The sequence below is a fragment of the Engraulis encrasicolus genome, unplaced genomic scaffold (genome assembly GCF_034702125.1).
Source record: "Engraulis encrasicolus isolate BLACKSEA-1 unplaced genomic scaffold, IST_EnEncr_1.0 scaffold_27_np1212, whole genome shotgun sequence".
Taxonomy (NCBI): domain Eukaryota; kingdom Metazoa; phylum Chordata; class Actinopteri; order Clupeiformes; family Engraulidae; genus Engraulis; species Engraulis encrasicolus.
In genome coordinates this window covers 498,858-517,867 of record NW_026945566.1, presented here as the reverse complement: position 1 = coordinate 517,867, position 19,010 = coordinate 498,858, and the positions used below count along the sequence as shown (strand labels likewise).

The 19,010-nt window shown below is 47.2% G+C and overlaps 1 protein-coding gene across 3 annotated transcripts in view; it reads left to right on the top strand.

Moving 5' to 3' along the window:
• The window catches only part of galntl6 (polypeptide N-acetylgalactosaminyltransferase like 6), a 251,250-nt gene that overhangs the window by 206,654 nt on the left and 25,586 nt on the right, over positions 1-19,010 (top strand). For all 3 annotated transcript variants that reach the window (XM_063193005.1, XM_063193004.1, XM_063193003.1), the window contains exons 6-7: positions 2,735-2,918; positions 18,483-18,600. In XM_063193005.1, the coding sequence (XP_063049075.1) occupies positions 2,735-2,918; positions 18,483-18,600 (302 nt within the window). The remainder of the gene's footprint in view (positions 1-2,734; positions 2,919-18,482; positions 18,601-19,010) is intronic.

The following is a 19,010-nucleotide window of genomic DNA, read 5'->3' as shown; positions in this document are numbered from 1 at the left end:
CCTGCCCGATCCGTTCCCTTTGCACACTGCACATGCGCAGTATGACGTATACGGAAGGGAAATTGCCTGATCTGTTCCGCTAATTTTTTACTTTGTCGTTTTAAGTGTTTATTTTGCAGGATGAAGTTTGAGTTTTAAACTATCTGTTTTATAATAATACAGGCCGTCACAGAAACGCTAAATAAGGTCACCAACTGGTCAGTTAACCAACTAACTATTCAGAGCACAATAACATGTTATTTACAGCGACAAACGGCATTTGATGTGAAACAACGATATAAAGTAAAGGTATAATATAAATATATAACATCTCTCTTTGTGTTAATGTTCTGGCGGCTGCAAAATAAACATTTAAAACGTGAAAGTCATTAGGGAACGCATCAGGCAGGCGGAACGCGTTGGGCACCTACAAGCAGGGACAGAATCCATTACCCAGGCCCTGGCAGGACCTGCTGTGGCTGAGCAAAGGCTCCACAGCCTCCTTCATGGTCTCTCTCTTTCTCCTCCTCCTTCTCCGCTCGCTGAAGGGTGGCATCCATGATTAGAGCAATGGCTGCACCAGGGAGCAGGGACAGCATCCATTACCCAAGCCTGGGCAGGACCTGCTGTGGCTGAGCAAAGGCTCCACAGCCTCCTTCATGGTCTCTCTCTTTCTCCTCCTCCTTCTCCGCTCGCTGAAGGGTGGCATCCATGATTAGAGCAATGGCCGCACCAGGGAGCAGGGACAGCATCCATTACCCAGAACCTGCTGTGGCTGAGCAAAGGCTCCACAGCCTCCTTCATGGTCTCTCTCTTCCTCCTCCTCCTCCTCCTCTGCTCGCTTCATCTCCTCACCTTTTCGTTAAGCGCGAGACCAGCCATCGGATCTTGATGCGAAGCAAAGATCTCGTTAGTGCTTCAGAGGGCTGAGGAAAATCGTCTCCCCTTTCCTCAGATCACACAGCATCGCTGGGTTGGAGTTGATCAAAGGAAATTATGTATGTCAGACATAGGGAAAGGGGAAAAATGTGGGCTTGTGTACAGTCAGCGTGGTCCTATCGATTCAAAGTTTGCAGAGAAGCTGCACTTTAGTTTAAGCCCCGACTCTAAGGTCAGTCAGAGACACGCTCTCGGCCGTAAGCTTTGAATGGCATCATAAGATCCTGGTCATGTCCGCCCACTCATCATTCACCACAAGCTGTGGAAAATCGCTTATATTTACATCTCTCCGGCATCTTTCATCGTATGCAATATATTCTTCTCCTTTGCCTCACCCCTCTTTGCTATTCTCTCCTCCCATACCCTCTTCCCCCCTCTTCCATTGTTTAAACCACAACTCTGCAACCTGCAGATATAGTCATGGGTATTCAGATGTAGGCTACTTAGCGAGAAACTCTGCAAAACAAAACAATGTGTTCTGTCACACAAAGCGCAGCGGTGTCTATTTGAGTCACACGCCTGCTAAAACAAAGATGCTCCTAAATCAACTGCATTGTATGTGCTGGCACAGGGGCTGGTGGGGTTGTTTTTGTGGAGCATGTGTGTTTGTGCGTGTTTGTGTGTGTGTGCGTGCGTGCGTGAGTGCGTGAGTCTATGTGTGTGCGTGTGTGTATTTGTGTATTTGTGTGTATATGTGTGGGTGCCTGCCTGTCCGCTTGTCTCTCTGCCTGCGTGCGCGTGCATGTTAGTTGCCAGGCATGTAATCTGCATGAGGGATACTGGCAGGCTGAGGTGGAGAGGGATCGCTCAGTCCCTGTGCCCATTGTAAACAAGCCTGTCATGTGGGCTGTGGTTCTTGACTGAAAACTGCTTACACATCTGTCTCAATATGCCATCTTTGTGTTTCTATTTCATTCTGTCATATGGTCTATATATACCTGTGGGTTATTTTGTTTTTGTATACTGTATCTAAAAAGAGAAAGGATGAGTATGTGAGAGAAAGGGTTTGTCCTGCTTGATAGTAATGTTTGCCTTTGATGATTTGCTAAATTTGTTTCGCCCTTTGCATTATATGGTCTTCTTCTCTTTTTGAGTGTTTGTGTTTGTGTGTTTATGCGAGTGTGCATGCACAGATGTTTATACTTGTTTGATGTGTGTGTGTGTGTGTGTGTGCTTGAGAGAGGAGACAGTGTCAAAGCCAAAGGTAGAGAGGGAGGGATGAGAGAGAGAGAGAGAGAGAGAGAGAGAGACCACTGGCTCTCACAGATCTCCATGGTCCAGTGGAGCAGTTGCGTAGGGGAGAAAAGGGTGACAGATCTGGGACAGCTTAGTGCCTCTGAGTGACAAAGACATAGCTGGCCGAGGTTCGGTGGGCCTCCACGGAGCAAACCTACTTTGAAGTGCTGTAATTGTTTCTAATCGCCATGCGACTGTAGCAGGTCCAATTTCACGCCGGCTGCCGCACTCTGCCAATCCCGCGGAGAGCAGCCATGGGCCGGGAGGGGCCCTTAGGGGCCAGGGGCAGCCGTCCAGACACCCTCCCTCTGAATCCACCGCACCATAGCACAGAAAAACGGCTGCAGAACAATTGTGATAAATGGGGACTTTTAACCTCGTTTTTTTCCCCTTCTTTTCCTCTTTTCTTATACAGTTTGACCCTTCTCAGACTGCTGAAGCATATACTTTTGTGTATATTGGTATTTAGTTCTCTCATTCTCTGTGTTTACATTTCATATACGCTCTATATAGCAAAGGACTGACATTTCCCTTTCGTTTTCACACCCTCCCCTTCCCTCCCCTTCTCTGTATGGAGCAGATCAGATAGCCCAGAACCCCAGGACCATAGTGTGCCCGATGATTGACGTCATCGACCATAATCACTTCGGCTACGAGGCCCAGGCAGGCGATGCCATGCGGGGTGCTTTCGACTGGGAGATGTACTACAAGCGCATCCCCATCCCCCCTGAACTGCAGCGGACGGACCCCAGTGACCCCTACGAGTGAGTAATAATATTATTAATAATAATACATTGGTTTTATATAGTGCTTTTCAAGACACTCAAAGACACTTTACAGACCTGATGCGATGCCTGAACGAATCTGATGACGCACAGAGGCGAAAAGCGTTCGCTCTGAATAAATGAGCTAAAAGTCAAATGAGTGTGTGGTATTTTTTTTTCTTTTGAAACACTTTACAAACCTTTTACCATCAAAAAACAAAACACATGGTGAACACAAAGACATAACAAAGACTCAACAAATGTACAACAACAAAATAGACGGGAGTGGAAGGTTAAGTCCAGTGAATTCTAGTGGTGATATGGAGCTGTACGCTGTGGTGGAGTGGTTAGCAGACCAACGATGTGAGCGGAGATGGAATGACATGGGGAACACAAAAATCCAGAGCTTCCTATCATGGTAGCGAGTTCGGTTGCTGGAAGTAGCTGGAACACACAGGTGAGTTTCAAACCTGAGAAGTGTAACGGACGGAGCCATGGAGACGCTGACAGAGGCAGGTGGCAGCTGTGTAGCTTAAGGGCCAAAACATACCAAGGCGGAACGGAACGGTCGCGGGACGAACGCGGTCTTTCTGCTTAGTTTCGGCCGGCGTGTTTTTCTCTGCCTTTCACACTGACAGCGTCAGCGTGCACGGCCAGTCCTGTTCAAAACCCTCCCCACAGCCAAAGCTAACATGCTACTTTGCCATTCATTTGAATGAGACACCGCCGTTCGCCGGCGTGAAAAATACGCTCGAGTTCTGTTTCCCAAATGCAGCACTGAACGCTCGACTACCGCCGGTTGGTTGTGTAAGGACAGATATGTTTCAATGTATTCACCGACGCCGGTAAAAAACGCGGCCGTTCCGCGACGCTTTACCGCCCTGGTGTGTAAGACCCCTAACGCCATGTCCGCGGAGACAGTGAGGCACGCAGGAGGAGACGGCATGGGAGTGGTGGTAACAGAGTACTGTAGCACAGTGTTTCCCAACCAGGGGTACGGGTACCACTAGGGGTACGCGAGCACACTGCAGGGGGTACGTGGAAAAATTAACAAATGCATGGGGAATAGTCACATTGGCATATAGAGCATGACTGAGGGGTACTCATCTTAGGACAAAAAGGCTTAGGGGGTACACAAGACAAAAAAGGTTGGGAAACACTGCTGTAGCACACGGAGGAAGAACACATTTACTGCATTACTTGGCACAACACCCTGTGTACGTTATACCGTCATCAATTCAGGGGTGTGTTTCTTGAAAGCATAGTTAGCCAGTTAGCAACTTGGACAGTTGCCAGTAGGAAATTGCATTACAAACAACAAAGTAGCTAACGTAGGTTTCGAGAAATGCACCCCTGACCGTCACACACATCACATCATCACAAGGCTCCATTACTCTCTGTGTGACACTTACCTCAACATCAGCATGCGTGACATCGTAACTCACGAGGCAGGACACCATAATTAAGATAGATATATGAGGCCGAGTCGTCTGACTGCCGCGTTTAACTCACGAGGTGCTTTCATATCATTCATTTTCACTTTGTGCATCATTTCTTTATAATCTGCCATCCTCAGCCGTTGCTGCTGGTTTAAATGCAGTCTCCTTGTTAATCAGGTTGTTGTTATAGTATTTAGCACAGTCATACATATCTATACATCGACTAGGATCTTGAACATGAATAAATCAATAGGCACACTGGCCATAACATCAATACTCAGAAGCATGTTTGTTTATGTGGTTATTTTATTTACAGCATGCTTCATCTCAGAGTAATTGAACTGTGTCAGACTCTACTGCAGAAGAGGACAAGAGGGACACAGCAATTTAATACAAGATTAAGAGGCAGATGTCACTTTACCATGAATTACACTCACACACATGAAATACACTCACACACCTACCCCCACAAACATGCAAGTACACACTCATGCGCATGCATGCACACACACACACATAAACACGTGCGCACACACTCACGCACATTTGTACACACGCACACGCATGCACGCACACACACACACACACACACACACACACACACACACACACACACACACACACACACACACACACACACACACACACACACACACACACACACACACACCTCTCTTTTCACAGTGACCTTGTCTACTTTAGTCATGCTGTAACCTTGGCTGGGAAGTGACCACTAACCTCCCTGATCTCCACACCAGCAGGCATCACTGCACAGCATAACGTGCGTGCGTGCGTGCGTGAGTGCGTGCGTGTGTCCGTGCGTCTCTGTGCGTGCGCATGTGTGTGTGTGTGTGTGTGTGCGTGCATGCACACATGTGCATGAGTATGTGTGTGTGTATGTGTATTTGTCTTACCCATTCTTGGGCGTTAGAAAAAGGGCTGGCTGATATGCAGCTCTGCTGTTTCAGCTCCCAGGGCTCCCATGGAGAGTGTTCGCTGCTTAACCTGCCGCACGTGCTCAAAGGGCAGCTCATTAGCTGCACGCCACACTAAAGAAAGGCCCGCCGTATGAAATGTCAGCTACGCCTGTGACCTCTAGATAAGTGTGTCTGCAGAGAGACATTGAGAGCCCAGAGAATGCGCTGTGAGGTCAGGACGCGTTTCATCAAACACACACAGGCACACGCCGGAGCTCACACATGCAAGCACACACATGCGTGCAGGCATACACACACACACACCCACATGCAGCCCAACCTTAGTATCTTTGTGGGGCCCTCCCATTCATATTAACCATAACAATAGCTAAAGAATGCTAAAACTGTGTCCAAACCAAAACAATCCCTAACCCTAACCTGTCAGTGGGAAAATGTTTTTACACTTTTAGATCTACCAGTAACAACAAAACTACCCCAGCAAAAGGGGTCAAAACATGTGGGGTCCAGGATTTGGGCCCCACATGGAGCGAGGGCCTCAGCATGTGGGTGTGCTCCAATAGCAGTGGCCTCACGAAGGTAGATTGGTGTAGTGCACAGACACACACACACGCATGCACACGCACACACACACTTAAACTCATACTGTACATTCACTCATATATATGCACATATGATTGCCACTTTGTCCTTCGGTGAAGGCCGAGGCAGAGGGCATGACACACCAAACTTGGGAGATGGAGGATGTGAGTGAAGGAAGGAGAGCAAAGACTGTAGATAAAGAGAGAGAGAGAGAGAGAGAGAGAGAGAGAGAGAGAGAAAGAGAGAAAGAGAGAGGGGCAGATAAAAATATAGTCGGAGAGTAAGACAGAGAGTAAAAGAAAGAGAGTAAGAGGATGAGAGAGAATGACAGCGAGAGAGAAAACCAAAGACAGCAAGACAGAGTGAAGAAGAGAAAGTGAGAAAGAGCGAGAGAGAGGACAGAAGAGGACGGTTGTCTTCACCCCGCCAACCGCTGAGGCAGAGGCAGCAGAGCGGGGCGGTGTCATGACGCCTGGTGCAGGGATGCTGTTCTCATTAGTAGGCCTTATCCCCCCTCAGGGCTCACATCCACACATCCTCCCAGCACTCTCTCTCTCTCTCTTTCTCTCTGGCCATAAGACTCCTCTCCTCTCTCCTCTCTCCTCTCTCCTCTCTCCTCTACGCTCCCTCTTGTCCTCAGCCTCACCCCTCCTCACTCTTCATCCTCACTCCCTCTCCTCTACACTCCTTCTTCTCCTCACTCTTGTCCTCAGCCTCACCCCTCCTCACTCCTCCTCCTCTCTCCTCCTCCTCCTCACTCCTCCTCCTCCTCCTCCTCCTCCTCCTCATCCCTCCTCCTCATCCTCACTCCTCCTCCTCCACACTCCTTCTCCTCCACACTCTTGCACTCAGCAGTCCCAGCTCAGGGGAGTGAGAGTGAGGAGTGGAGATGGGCAGAGGGGTAGAGGAGTGAAGGAGTGGAGGAGAGGAGGGTGGAGGAGTGGAGGGGGAGGGGTGGAGGGGTAGAGGAGTGGAGGAGGAGGAGTGGAGGGGTAGAGGAGTGGAGGAGGAGGAGTGGAGGGGTAGAGGAGTGGAGGAGGAGGAGGAGGAGGAGGAGGAGGGGTGGAGGAGTGGAGGAGTGGAGAGAAGGTTGGAGGATGTGTGTGTTGGGCAGTGGTGGTGGTGGTGGTTGGGGGGTTAGTATAGGGAGGGTGTGGGGGAGACATCACGGATGATCTGAGGGGTGGATATGAGGGCGGCAGTGGTGAGCTGCTGCTGCTGCTGCTGCTGCTGCTGCTGCTGCTGCTGCTGCTGTTGCTGCTGCTGCTGTTGCTGCTGCTGCTGCTGCTGCTGCTGCTGCTGCTGCTGCTGCTGCTGCTGCTGATATGGCGCTCGGCGGGGCTGGGGGGCCCGGGGGCTCTGGGCTCGTCTCAGGCCGATGGCTTTTGGCTCGGACTCACAGGAACATGGGGCAGCAGGGCTGATATTAGGAGGGATATGGAGGCCAGAGATAGCAGCCCTGGGTTTTATCTATTTATTTATGTATTTACCAGTATATATTTATTTAAGTATTTACTTATTTGTTTATTTGTCTGCGCTGCCCATATATGTGCTTTGGTGTGTGTGTGTGTGTGTGTGTGTGTGTGTGTGTGTGTGTGTGTGTGTGTGTGTGTGTGTTTTAAGTCCTGAGGAACTGGGATGCTGTAACCTTTAGTTAGAGAGAACCAGTGCATAGACTATCATTCACAGACCACAGCATGTTGTTGACAAACACTCCGGCTGTTTTCTCTTCCCCTCTGGCATATCTGTGTGTCTGCATGATTTAATGTGATTCTGCGTGTGCATGTGCACGTGTGCTTGTGTGCGTGTGCTTGGGTGCATGTGTGTGTGTGTGCATGCGCGCACATGGGCATGTGTGTGTGCATGTTCATCGATGTGCATGTGTATTTCTGAGCACTCACGGCTTCCTGATTTCTTGGCAGGCTGTACTTTGAAGAGAGTAGCATCTCTACCTGATAGCGTATCAGCCAAGTGGGGATGCACGTTTTCTGCCAGAAAAATCCTACATCCATAATGAGACATAACGTAGTAGCAGTTCGGAAATGTATTTCTTCAGTTTATCCTTCTGTTTTTTTTAATCTCCTTTACCCTAACCACCCCCTTCCGTTTTCCATGACTATGTTCGAATCTCTCACTCCTTTCCTTCTCTCTCTCTCTCTCTCTCTCTCTCTCTCTCTCTCTCTCTCTCTCTCTCTCTCTCTCTCTCTCTCTCTCTCTCTCCCTCTGTGTTCATACTCCACAATCAGCCCCCTCACAGGCTGTGGATCTGCAGGTGGGCGCTGGCTGGCCATGCAGCCCACTCACATGCAGGTTGGCCAGAGGGATTCATAAAGCTCTGAGTGCGCTCTCATAAAACGTTAAATATTCTCAACTGCCGCCATCTGTCATGTGGGGCCCCAGCAGAGAGCAGGCGCATTTAAAAGTGCTAATATCCCCCCCAGTGCTGTTTGGAGGCGTCCAATAAGGCGAGCAGTGAGGGAGAACGCCGTAGCCGTGGCCGTCAGAGGTCCTGTCCAGAATACTTAAGAGCTGAGCTGAAAAGTATCCTAGCGGACGTGTTCATAAGTGTCCGTGGGCTTCCTCCAATATTGCATGCTGTATCAAATTCCCCATCCAAGGCCCAGTCGGTTAAGTTCTCCTAAAATCTGGCGGGGTAGTATTACTTTCATCTAAACTCCTCAAATATGTGCTTGTATCGCATGTCTCAATAATATATATCACCAAGTATGATATTGCGCCATAAATTCTATCAAATGTTTCACGTTACATAAACTCCTTAAATAGTGTTACTCTAGATCCCTCAGTGGTTTAATTCCAGGAAGAAGATAATTGAACCCATAAATCCCAAGGACTCCAGAGTCCTTCCACCTGATATTAAACTGAATACATTTTGGGAGAATTGAATGGAGTCAGTTTCACTTCATTTATAAACTAGACAAGAACTGACGAATTAGCCGTCCTGATTCCTGTGGGTAAATCCTTTGTGATTTTCAAAGGGAAGCCGAAGCTCATGTCTATATAGCTAACGTTTAACTAAAGTGAAAAAGACGTGTTTTTGGGGGATGAGATAAGGGTGACAAAAGCCCTGTGTTTCGGCCTGTCATCGCCCGCTGCTCCGCTAAGTGAACACACAAAGGCCTCTGGCCAGATGCTGAGGGCCAATTCAGCTTTCAGACCTGGCTGTCCTCCATCCCCCTATTCCACACACGTAGTCAACGTGTGGGAGAGATATCTCAATCAGTCTGCTGGAACCGGAGATGCTCTCTCTCTTCTCTCTCTCTCTCTCTCTCTCTCTCTCTCTCCCACACACACACACACACACACACACACACACACACACACACACACACACACACACACACACACACACACACACACACACACACACACACACACACACACTGCACCTTTCATACACACCCGCATTCACTTTCTTTTACCTCTCCCTTTTGTGTTTGCAGTGTTTTTTGTCCATTTCTCAAAAGACAGGGGAAGGGGAAAACAAGAATGAAAGAAATGGGTGAGGAAAAATCGAAGCCATGGGGAAAAAAGAAAACACTTCACAAAATCAATAAAAAGCCCAGTATTCCTCATACTCCCCAGTAATAGTGACTGAATACCAGGAGACATTTCTCATTAAAGCAGAGTCTCAGAGGAAGATTAGGAGTAATAGACGTACAGGGGCATCTAAAGCATGGGAAGGAACCAGAATATCCTGCAGAACTGCTGTTTCACCTCACTGAGGAGGGCAAGTAACCTCAACATCAAAATCAAGGAGGATAGCCAAAGGAGTACATGTGTAGGTGTGCATTCTTATTGTGTATGTGTGTTTGTGTGCATCTTTGTACATCTTTGTATGTGTATGGGTGTGTGTGTGCATGCATGCATACTACTATGTACTCCATGTAATGTACTCTATGTATTGTACTCTATCTATCTATCTATCTATCTATCTATCTATCTATCTATCTATCTATCTATCTATCTATCTATCTATCTATCTATCTATCTATCTATCTATCTATCTATCTATCTATCTATCTATCTATCTATCTATCTATCTATCTGAAAAACTCATTCAACCACAATGTGACAGTGCAGCAGCCAGTGCTGAGAATGTCATCCACCTAGATGTCCTGTCAAAAGCAGCAGCCCAATGCAGCACTGTCATTGCCCTCGGGACTGATCAGTTAGTGACAGCTGTGAAAATCCTCCCAGACTCTGCAGCTTTAGAAAGCCTTAGCTATTGCTGAGCTGTTCCTTTCCTGCCCCACTGGTCAGCCCAGGTGTGTGTGTGTGCACGCCTGAGGGTCTTTGTATATGAGGAGAGAGACAGAAAGTGTGTGTGCGTGTGTGCGTGCGTGGGTGCATGCATGTGTGTGTGTGTGTGTGGCCGTGACCCCATTTTCATCCACTGGCCTTGTCAGTTGCATGCGTACACGTACACGTAACTCTCTGCTCTTTCCCAATGGACCGAGGCAGAGCTTAAGCACCTGTGGATGAGGTGAGGCTTGTTCTGTAAAAGCTTTGAAACCGTGCGACTGAAAGGCCACATTTCTCCTATATATCCTGTCGGGCAAAGCGACACGTGCTCAAGCGCTCTGCTCAAGCACCAGAACATCTAAAGAAATCTTGTGTCGACCTTTAGGTCACACAGATATACACACATGCATAGACATACAGTAGGCGGTTCTAGAAGGGGGGCAGGGGGGGCCTTGGCCCCTGTAGAATTGCTGCTGTCCCCTGTTGTGACCCCTGTACCAAACAGCCAATGGTCAATATTATTTTTTTACTAAAATATCTAAATATAAAATATATAAAATTGATTATTTTACCTGTTTTGTCCTTAAATTGACACTGTGCAGGAAATGGACAAAAAAGGTAGTGCAACTATGCTGTTCATTGAAACTGGGCTGCCTATTGCCAAATTTGATCTTTTCATGAAAGTTTACTAAGTAATAGACTAATATTTTCTTGTATGGCCCAAGTACAGTCATTTTTGCAGCTAAAAATAGCTATTTCTGGAAATTCAAAATGGCGGACCATGGAGAAGATCCCCCTTTTCATGTATGAAAAGTGCAATTTTTCCAGTCATAATGAATACTTAGAATTTGATGGTGGTGGTAAGTATTCATGAAAAAGGTAACATTAGTGAATGGGTAGCATGAATTCTGGAAATAAGCTACTAAAAATCTTGCACAGTGTACCTTTAAATGTGCCCCCCTAAAAACACATTGGGCCTACCTCGGCCCCCCTGGCAATTTTGGTCTCGGACCGCCACTGTGCATAGACACAGATCCATGTACACTACACACCCACGTGCCTGGACGGACATACAGAGTTGTAATGGGTACCAACAGAAAAGTGCAGCATTACATTCCTGGCAATGTCTTTGCTGAGGTGGCAGAGGAGGAATGTCTGGTATGATCCCCTTCTAATGAGCATCACCCACCATCAACTACATGCCCAACAAGATCCTGACAGCATTTGAAAGCCTCTCTCCCCTTCTCTCTGTCTCTCTCTCTCTCTCTCTCTCTCTCTCTCTCTCTCTCTCTCTCTCTTTCTCTCCCTCGCTGTCTCGCTGTGTGTGTGTGTGTGTGTGTGTGTGTGTGTGTGTGTGTGTGTGTGTGTGTGTGTGTGTGTGTGTGTGGGCGTGGGCGTGCGTGTGTGTGTGTGTCACCCTCTTTCTCCTTCCTACTCCTCCATTTCTATCACTCCATCTCCACATTGCCCTTCTCTCTCTCCATGGCTGCTGTCTTTCACTTACTATTTTAATGGTGCAGCATGGCTTGTCTGTCTGGCTGCCAGAGCACCTCACACATTCTCATGCGTGAAGCACGCCCGGCTAAGATGCCTTAATATAGATCTTACCGCCTGTTACAAGATGAAAGAGGCCCCACTATCTGGATCAGAGCTCATTTGTGGAATGACTGATCCAGAGAGAAGGCTAAGATTTTTCACTCTCCCTCCGAGACAGTCAGAGGAGGAAAGAGAGAGAGAGAGAATTCCTCTCTTCTGAGAAGGAGGAGAGCGAGAGAGAGAGAGAAGGCAGCAGTGAGAAAGAGATGAGTAGAGAAACGGAGAAGATGGAGAGAGAGAGCAGAGTGAGTGAGTCAGAGAACCGTGTAGGCGCATTAATGAAACGCAGGCAGGATACGCCTGCTGGCTTGGACTTCTTTTTTCTTCAGGCATTACCTTCCAGGTTAAATGACATTACAATCCCTGGGCACCATCACCCCACGTCACCTCCCCAACACCCCCCTCAGCCTTTAGCCCCAGCCCAGCTCTCACCACCCTGACCCGCAAGCAACCTGCCCTGCCCTGGCACCCCCATCCGCCACATCCTCAGACCCACATCGCCCCCTATTGACCAGGCACAGAACTAACCCTATAGCACCTGCTTTGGGTTGGCTCTTGCTCGCACGGCCCGACCGACCGGTGACCATCAAGTCAATTGCGGAGAGGATTAAGGCTTAAACCATATCCATACATTATGATACTTACTGGCCCTCCATTCATTAATGTGTGCCTGTGGTATAATGAGGTCACATTGGCTTGTGCGTTTGGCAGCACACATGTTCTGTGGAGAGGCTGGGCTGAGCAGGCCCGCCGACATGGTGGGGTGGGACAAATGGGTATGTTATCCCGGACCCATTGAGATAGGGTGCCCAGAATTAGGTCCCCATTACATTGTATGTATTAGATAGGGGGGCCTTTCAGATGACTTTGTCCTGGGCCCAGAAAAAGCTGTCAGCAGCCCTGGGGCTGAGTAATGATGGTGCGGCCATGTCGGTGTGTGTGTGTGTGTGTGTGTGTGTGTGTGTGTGTGTGTGTGTGTGTGTGTGTGTGTGTGTGTGTGTGTGTGTGTGTGTGTGTGTGTGTGTGTGTGTGTGTGTGTGTGTGTGTGTGTGTACAGTGGCCTAGCTCTAATAATGATTCATATATGTGCCTTCCTTTTTTCATGCATGTGCCCTTGTCTTGCTGCACATGCATGGGTTTCTCGCGGGGCTAATGGGATTTCACAGGAGCCATGATGAATGACAACTGGGAATACGCTCGGCTTCGCAACCTATACTTCTGGTCTTCTTTGTTTCCTCATTTTCTTCAGGCCTGTCTCGCATGACATACACACATGTGCAAATATACATGCGTTTGTGTGTGTGTGTGTGTGTGTGTGTGTGTGTGTGTGTGTGTGTGTGTGTGTGTGTGTGTGTGTGTGTGTGTGTGTGTGTGTGTGTGTGTGTGTGTGTGTGTGTGTGTGTGTGTGTGTGTGTGTGTGTGTGTGTGTGTGTGTGTGTGTGACACACATTCAACACAACACACACTCATTCTATGTGGACTGTATGTTGATAAATAAACATATAAATATACAGTAGATGGGTATTACGGATGTATCTACATACACACACAGTCATCCCTTGTTTCCTCTCTCTATCTCTCTTTTCTTCACTCTCTTCCCCTTGCTCACTCTCCTTTTTCCTTTCTCCTTTCTTCTGACTTTCTCTCTCTCTCTCTCTCTCTCTCTCTCTCTCTCTCTCTCCTCCGGCTCTTCTTTGTTGGCACTGTCTGACCTTGGCTGCATGTATGTGCATTGCAAATGATTCCCTCCACAAATCTCTTTCTAATCCCCTTCCTCCTCCTCTCCTCCTGCCCCTTCTGCCCAAACACCCCTACCCTTCCACCTCCCCCCTCCCCCTTCTTCCCCTTCCCGTTTGCAGGTGAATTGAACTGTTTAATATTACCGTTCCACCTCTAGATGAAGAGCACGTTGGCTGCTCCCGAGCTCTCCCTCTGGCGGCACTGGGCACTGCCAGTGGGAACATCTTCTCTCTTCACTGTACTGCGGAGAAGGGAAATATGCCTGGCACATTTTTTTCTCCTCCTTCCTGGCGTTCTAAAGCAAATTCTGGATTTATATTTATGGAAATGACTCGGGAAGGGGAGTGCGAGGAAGGTGTAATGATTGTAAACGAATGAGCTGCCAGCTCATGTGTGTACCAACTAGAGATGTCCGATATTGGCTTTTTTGCCGATATCCGATATGCCGATATTGTCCAACTCTCAATTTTCGATTCCGATATCGGCCGATACCGATGTCGATATATGTGGGTTATTTTTCTTCAAACAAATTTTAGGTAACATTACACATCTCCTGTTGTGGAACAAAATATGCTTAATTTTATTGTAACGCCCCACTAGATGCATTCTCGAATGCAACAAAGCTTTCCAAATATTAACATCGTCTGTGCAAAATAGAAAAATAATTAAGGAGAAAAGTGTACAGTAATTCAAGCATTATTATATCTTATATTTTGATAGGTCAAAAATCCGATACCGATATTGACCGATAGCCTATTACATTTTTATGTATTATCGGGCCGATAATATCAGTGGGCCGATATTATCGGACGTGTCTAGTACCAACCCACTACCCACTTACCCCTCTACCCACATCCTCCACAATGCAGCACCCCCCACTACCACCACCACCACCACCACCACCCGCATTCCAGCTGAGGCATTTAAGCTGGGTAAATGTTGTATTTGTTAGGAAGTTAATTGGATTTTGCCGGCTCATCTCTTGAATGCAAATTGTGATTGGCATCTGTGCCTGCCTTAGGTGCTGCTGGCAGGGCCTACAGAAGAACATACTGACTGATCGGGACGGGCAGCAATGGGAGATGCTGGTAGAGGTTATTTGGAGAACTTTACTTGTAGCCATCACCGAGGATATAAATGACTGTGAAACAAGGACATAAAGAGTGCATACTATATGTATGTGTGTCTGTGTTGTGTCTATGTTCAGTTTGTGTTTGTGTGTGTGTGTGTGCGTGTGTGCGTGTGTTTGTTTGTGTGTATTTTTACGTGTTTGTTTTAGTGTACCATTATCTCTGTCTTTGCCTATGGGTCTGTGTTTTTGTGTATTACTGTAAAATGCTCTGACGGAGACGGAGAGACACAAAATAGACCAGATCTTCAAGAAAGCAAAGTGTTTAACTGGGCTTTAAACAGACCTCCCTCTGGCAGTAGGAGATTGGCAAGACATTAAAGCTGCTCACTCACTCACTGCATCTCAACCACCGCCACTCTCTCTCCCCGGGCTCCATAATAATTCCAGCAGTGTTTACCAAATCTCCTCAGACAGTTAGCCTTTTGAGAGGAATGCCTGCGAGATTAGCCTGAATGGAGGTGTGCATAGACAAGCTGACAGGCTTGTCAGCACATAGAGGTGTCTGCAAACCCACCACACCACCACCACCACCACCTCCACCCCACCACCTCCCACCCCGTGCCCCATGAGGTTGATGTCCCTCAGGGACGGCAACAGCAGGGGAGAGGGAGGCGCGGATGCTGCACGAACCGGCTGATGGATGTCGTTTCAGCACCGGCTTGGAATGAGAGCGAGGCATACAAATGAGATTAAAATGGGAGGTCTTAGGCTGGCGAGTTTGCCCCTCTTGTGTCTAAAGTAGAACTCCTGAAAAAAAGATCATACAGCAGCAACATCTCAGCTCTATATATGTGGGGCTGTGATAACTGGTATATCTTTTTTTCTCTTTAACAGCACACGTGTATTTGGAACACCTTGCCTCAGAGACAGTCTCACCCCCACCCCCTCCCCGCAACCCTTTCTCCCCCAAGGGGGAGAGGGCTCTGACCTTGGCTCACATGCTCCACTGGCTCAGAACACTCCTTATGAGTGACACCCTGTTTCCCTCAGCTAACCACCCTCCACTTTCTCTTTCTCTCTTTCTCTCTCTACCCTTGTTTTTCCTTCTTTTGTCTTTCTATCTTTCTCTCTCTCTCTCTCTCTCTCTCTCTCTCTCTCTCTCTCTCTCTCTCTCTCTCTATCCACTCATCTCTTTTTCTCCCACCTATCGTCCCATCCCCTTGCCTCTCCCTCTAACCTCCCCATCTCTCTAACCCCCTACTGCTCTATCTATCCCTCCATCTTGCCTATTACTCTGTCTCACTCTCTCTCCTCCTCCATTTCTCTTCCCCTCCTTTGACTCTGCCATCGACCTGCACTTCCCCATAGATTCCTTTCTAATTAACAGTCAATAGTGCGACCGGTCTCCCACTCTGCTCAGCTTTGTTATATTTATTAGGCTGTTCTCTTTAGCCGACCCCATTCCCCTGCCTTTTCACAGAGGCTTACTCTCGCAGACAAAGAGACAGGTTTGATTAAGATAGCCCAGACCCTGTTAACATGCTGTGGTTTTATGAGAGCATAATTCACTTGCCAAAACGGTCCTTGGACACACACACCTTATCTTCTTGGAAGTGGGCAAGCAACAAAGTGGGAGACCAGCGGATAGTTTTGTCTCTCCCGGCAACTCGGGATGACGGCTACTCTTGAGATTGGGTCAGGGACCCCTGGAAACCCACGGCCCGGGCTGATTTACATCCTGCTCAGTGTCTAATCAGACTCCGCTGACCAAAGAGCACTTGTGAACCAATGGATAAGGAGGGCAGGGGTACCGGCAGCTAACTAAGGACTAAATTACCCTGTAGAGAAGAACAAGGAGAAAGTAATGACTGTCTGTGTGTGTGTGTGTGTGTGTGTGTGTGTGTGTGTGTGTGTGTGTGTGTGTGTGTGTGTGTGTGTGTGTGTGTGTGTGTGTGTGTGTGTGTGTGTGTGTGTGTGTGTGTGTGTGTGTGTGTGTGTGTGTGTGTGTGTGTGTGTGTGTGTGTGTGTGTGTGTGTGTGTGTGTGTGTTTAGGGTTGGGAAGGTTGGGTCATCAGTTTCTCTTTCATCTTGCCTATCTCCTCCATCCTGCGGTCCTTTCATCTCTCACCTGGCCCCTGCCATCTCCAACTCTGCACCTGAGCACAGCAATATTATTGCCTGTTTGGGAGAGGACCTGCTGTTATTGGCAGCAGCTGAGCGGGTATAGCGGAGAAAGAGAGGAACGTAATCTCAGCACTGAAGTGCTTGTTCCTTCATTAGTTGCCTTAATTGAGTGGACTGCAATATTTCAGTGCCTTATTAAATTGGAAGGGAAGCAGGCCACAGGGTATTACACAAGAGCAAATTGATTTTGGCGCCCTCCAGTCCTGCTGGTCTTCCTTTTACTCTCTCCCTCTCTCTTCCGCCACCCCCTCCTGCTGTGCTATAGGTGCAAGAGTTTTGGTATTTGCTTATTTTTAATTTTTTTTTTTTGCTTTTATTCACTTTTACCGTATAGGTAAACAGACCCAGGCATGTTGTATATGTTTTTAGGTATCAGCATGATACATGTTATTTGTCTGTTGTTGTAGACATTTCCCAGTTCAAGTCTTGGATAAGTATGTGCCTGCTGAATCAAACCACCCACGCAAACAAGCAAACAAAAATCAATGTATTTCAGCATCATGAACCTTGGAGTGCCAACTTGTGTTGTGATGTGGTTTTATAAATGCTGATGTATCTGTCAAACGAGACAATGTTGCTTGACCTTGGATGTATTCAAGAGAAGGGAAATAATGACACTTGAACCAGATCCAGCCAAAACAATCAGATACGTAGTCTAAGAAGATGTGAGATGAAAAACAAAAAAATGAATATCCATTTGGGAATTTATTCAGCTACATTGACAGCATGAAAAGCATGGTATTGCACAGTGAACTGTTGGAAGTATCAACATTGACCTGAAAAGTACTGCACATTTAAATATTTGTATTAAACTAATGTAGTTCAAGACATCCTGAGCCTGGGCCTTATTTTATTACCTCACAAATTTCAATGTTTGAATTGCTCAAAGTAACTAGAAGAACTTCACTACTCCTACCAGGCAGCCTCCCACAATACTGCAGACCGCGGTGTAGTCAGATTGCACCTACTGTAGGGAAACCCCATACCCACACAGGAGACATCCTATACTACAGAGCCTTAGTTCTTCATCGGCTATCGTAACAACAGCAGTTATTTGAATGACTCAGACATGTTATTTCATAAGGCTGACACCATTTCCAAACCTATCAAGTCTGTCCCCCCCTTCCATTTCACTGCCAGAACGCAGAAGCATACGTCCCCATGGATTAAACGGATTCCACTACACGCACAATGTGGCAGAGGCACTGGAGCACATCTGTGTGAGGTCTGAGGAAACAAGCCTTGAAAGAAGCTATGAAATAACAATGCTTACAGGTTTGGGCAGCAGCAGGAGCTCTAGGGAGAATTAGAGGAGGCACGGAGAGCAGATTAAAACCGCATTAGCAGCAGCTGTTGGGTACTTTTTCTTTTTTACAGTTATTGCGCTCGACTGTCTACTCTGCAATCTCCGCAGACTTTAATCTCAACAGAATGAGCATAGGGAGCATATGGTGGGAATTCCGGCATTGCTCATTGGGATTATTGTGTGCCATTGTGCACGTCCCTGGAGTTTGATAGAGTGTGTAAACTTTGTGTAAGCTGTTAAATCCTTTCTATGAATATCACAGTGCTAAATTTGAATGTAGTTAAATAAGTGTTCATGACTTCCTAGTTTTGAAACATTTTCAGCAAGTTAATGTCAAAACAGCTAATGTTTTATCTCTCTCTCTCTCTCTCTCTCTCTCTCTCTCTCTCTCTCTCTCTCTCTCTCTCTCTCTCTCTCTCTCTCTCTCTCTCTCTCTCTCCATTTCAGGTCTCCAGTAATGGCTGGAGGTCTGTTTGCAGTCAATAGGCAGTGGTTCTGGGAGCTGGGCGGCTATGACACTGGCCTGGAGATTTGGGGTGGAGAGCAGTATGAGATTTCTTTCAAGGTAAGTTATGTCTATTTCTGCTTCAATCAGGCAATAATTCAGTTAACTCCCACCACATTATTTCCTCATTATTTTGCAGTCAAACCTCCCTGCATGAACTGGAATAGGAGCAAAAGAATTGCAGCCTTCTCAGTTTATGAAAATGTATTTTTAAGTATCCATGATTCATATGACAGTATCCATTATCCATTATCCAGTATCCATCCATATGCCAGTATCCACCTGAACGTGCCAATCTGACACCCTGCCATTTATCTCTATTGGTTTTAAACTGTTCAGCGTTTGCAATTGCCACACATATGTCCACAGTGCAACACTGGCTGTTTTTTATTCAATCCAGTTAATCCACAGCCTGTTGTCTCTCACCATTTGTCTTCCCCATTCTTTCTCTGAAATATGTTTCCCCGGGT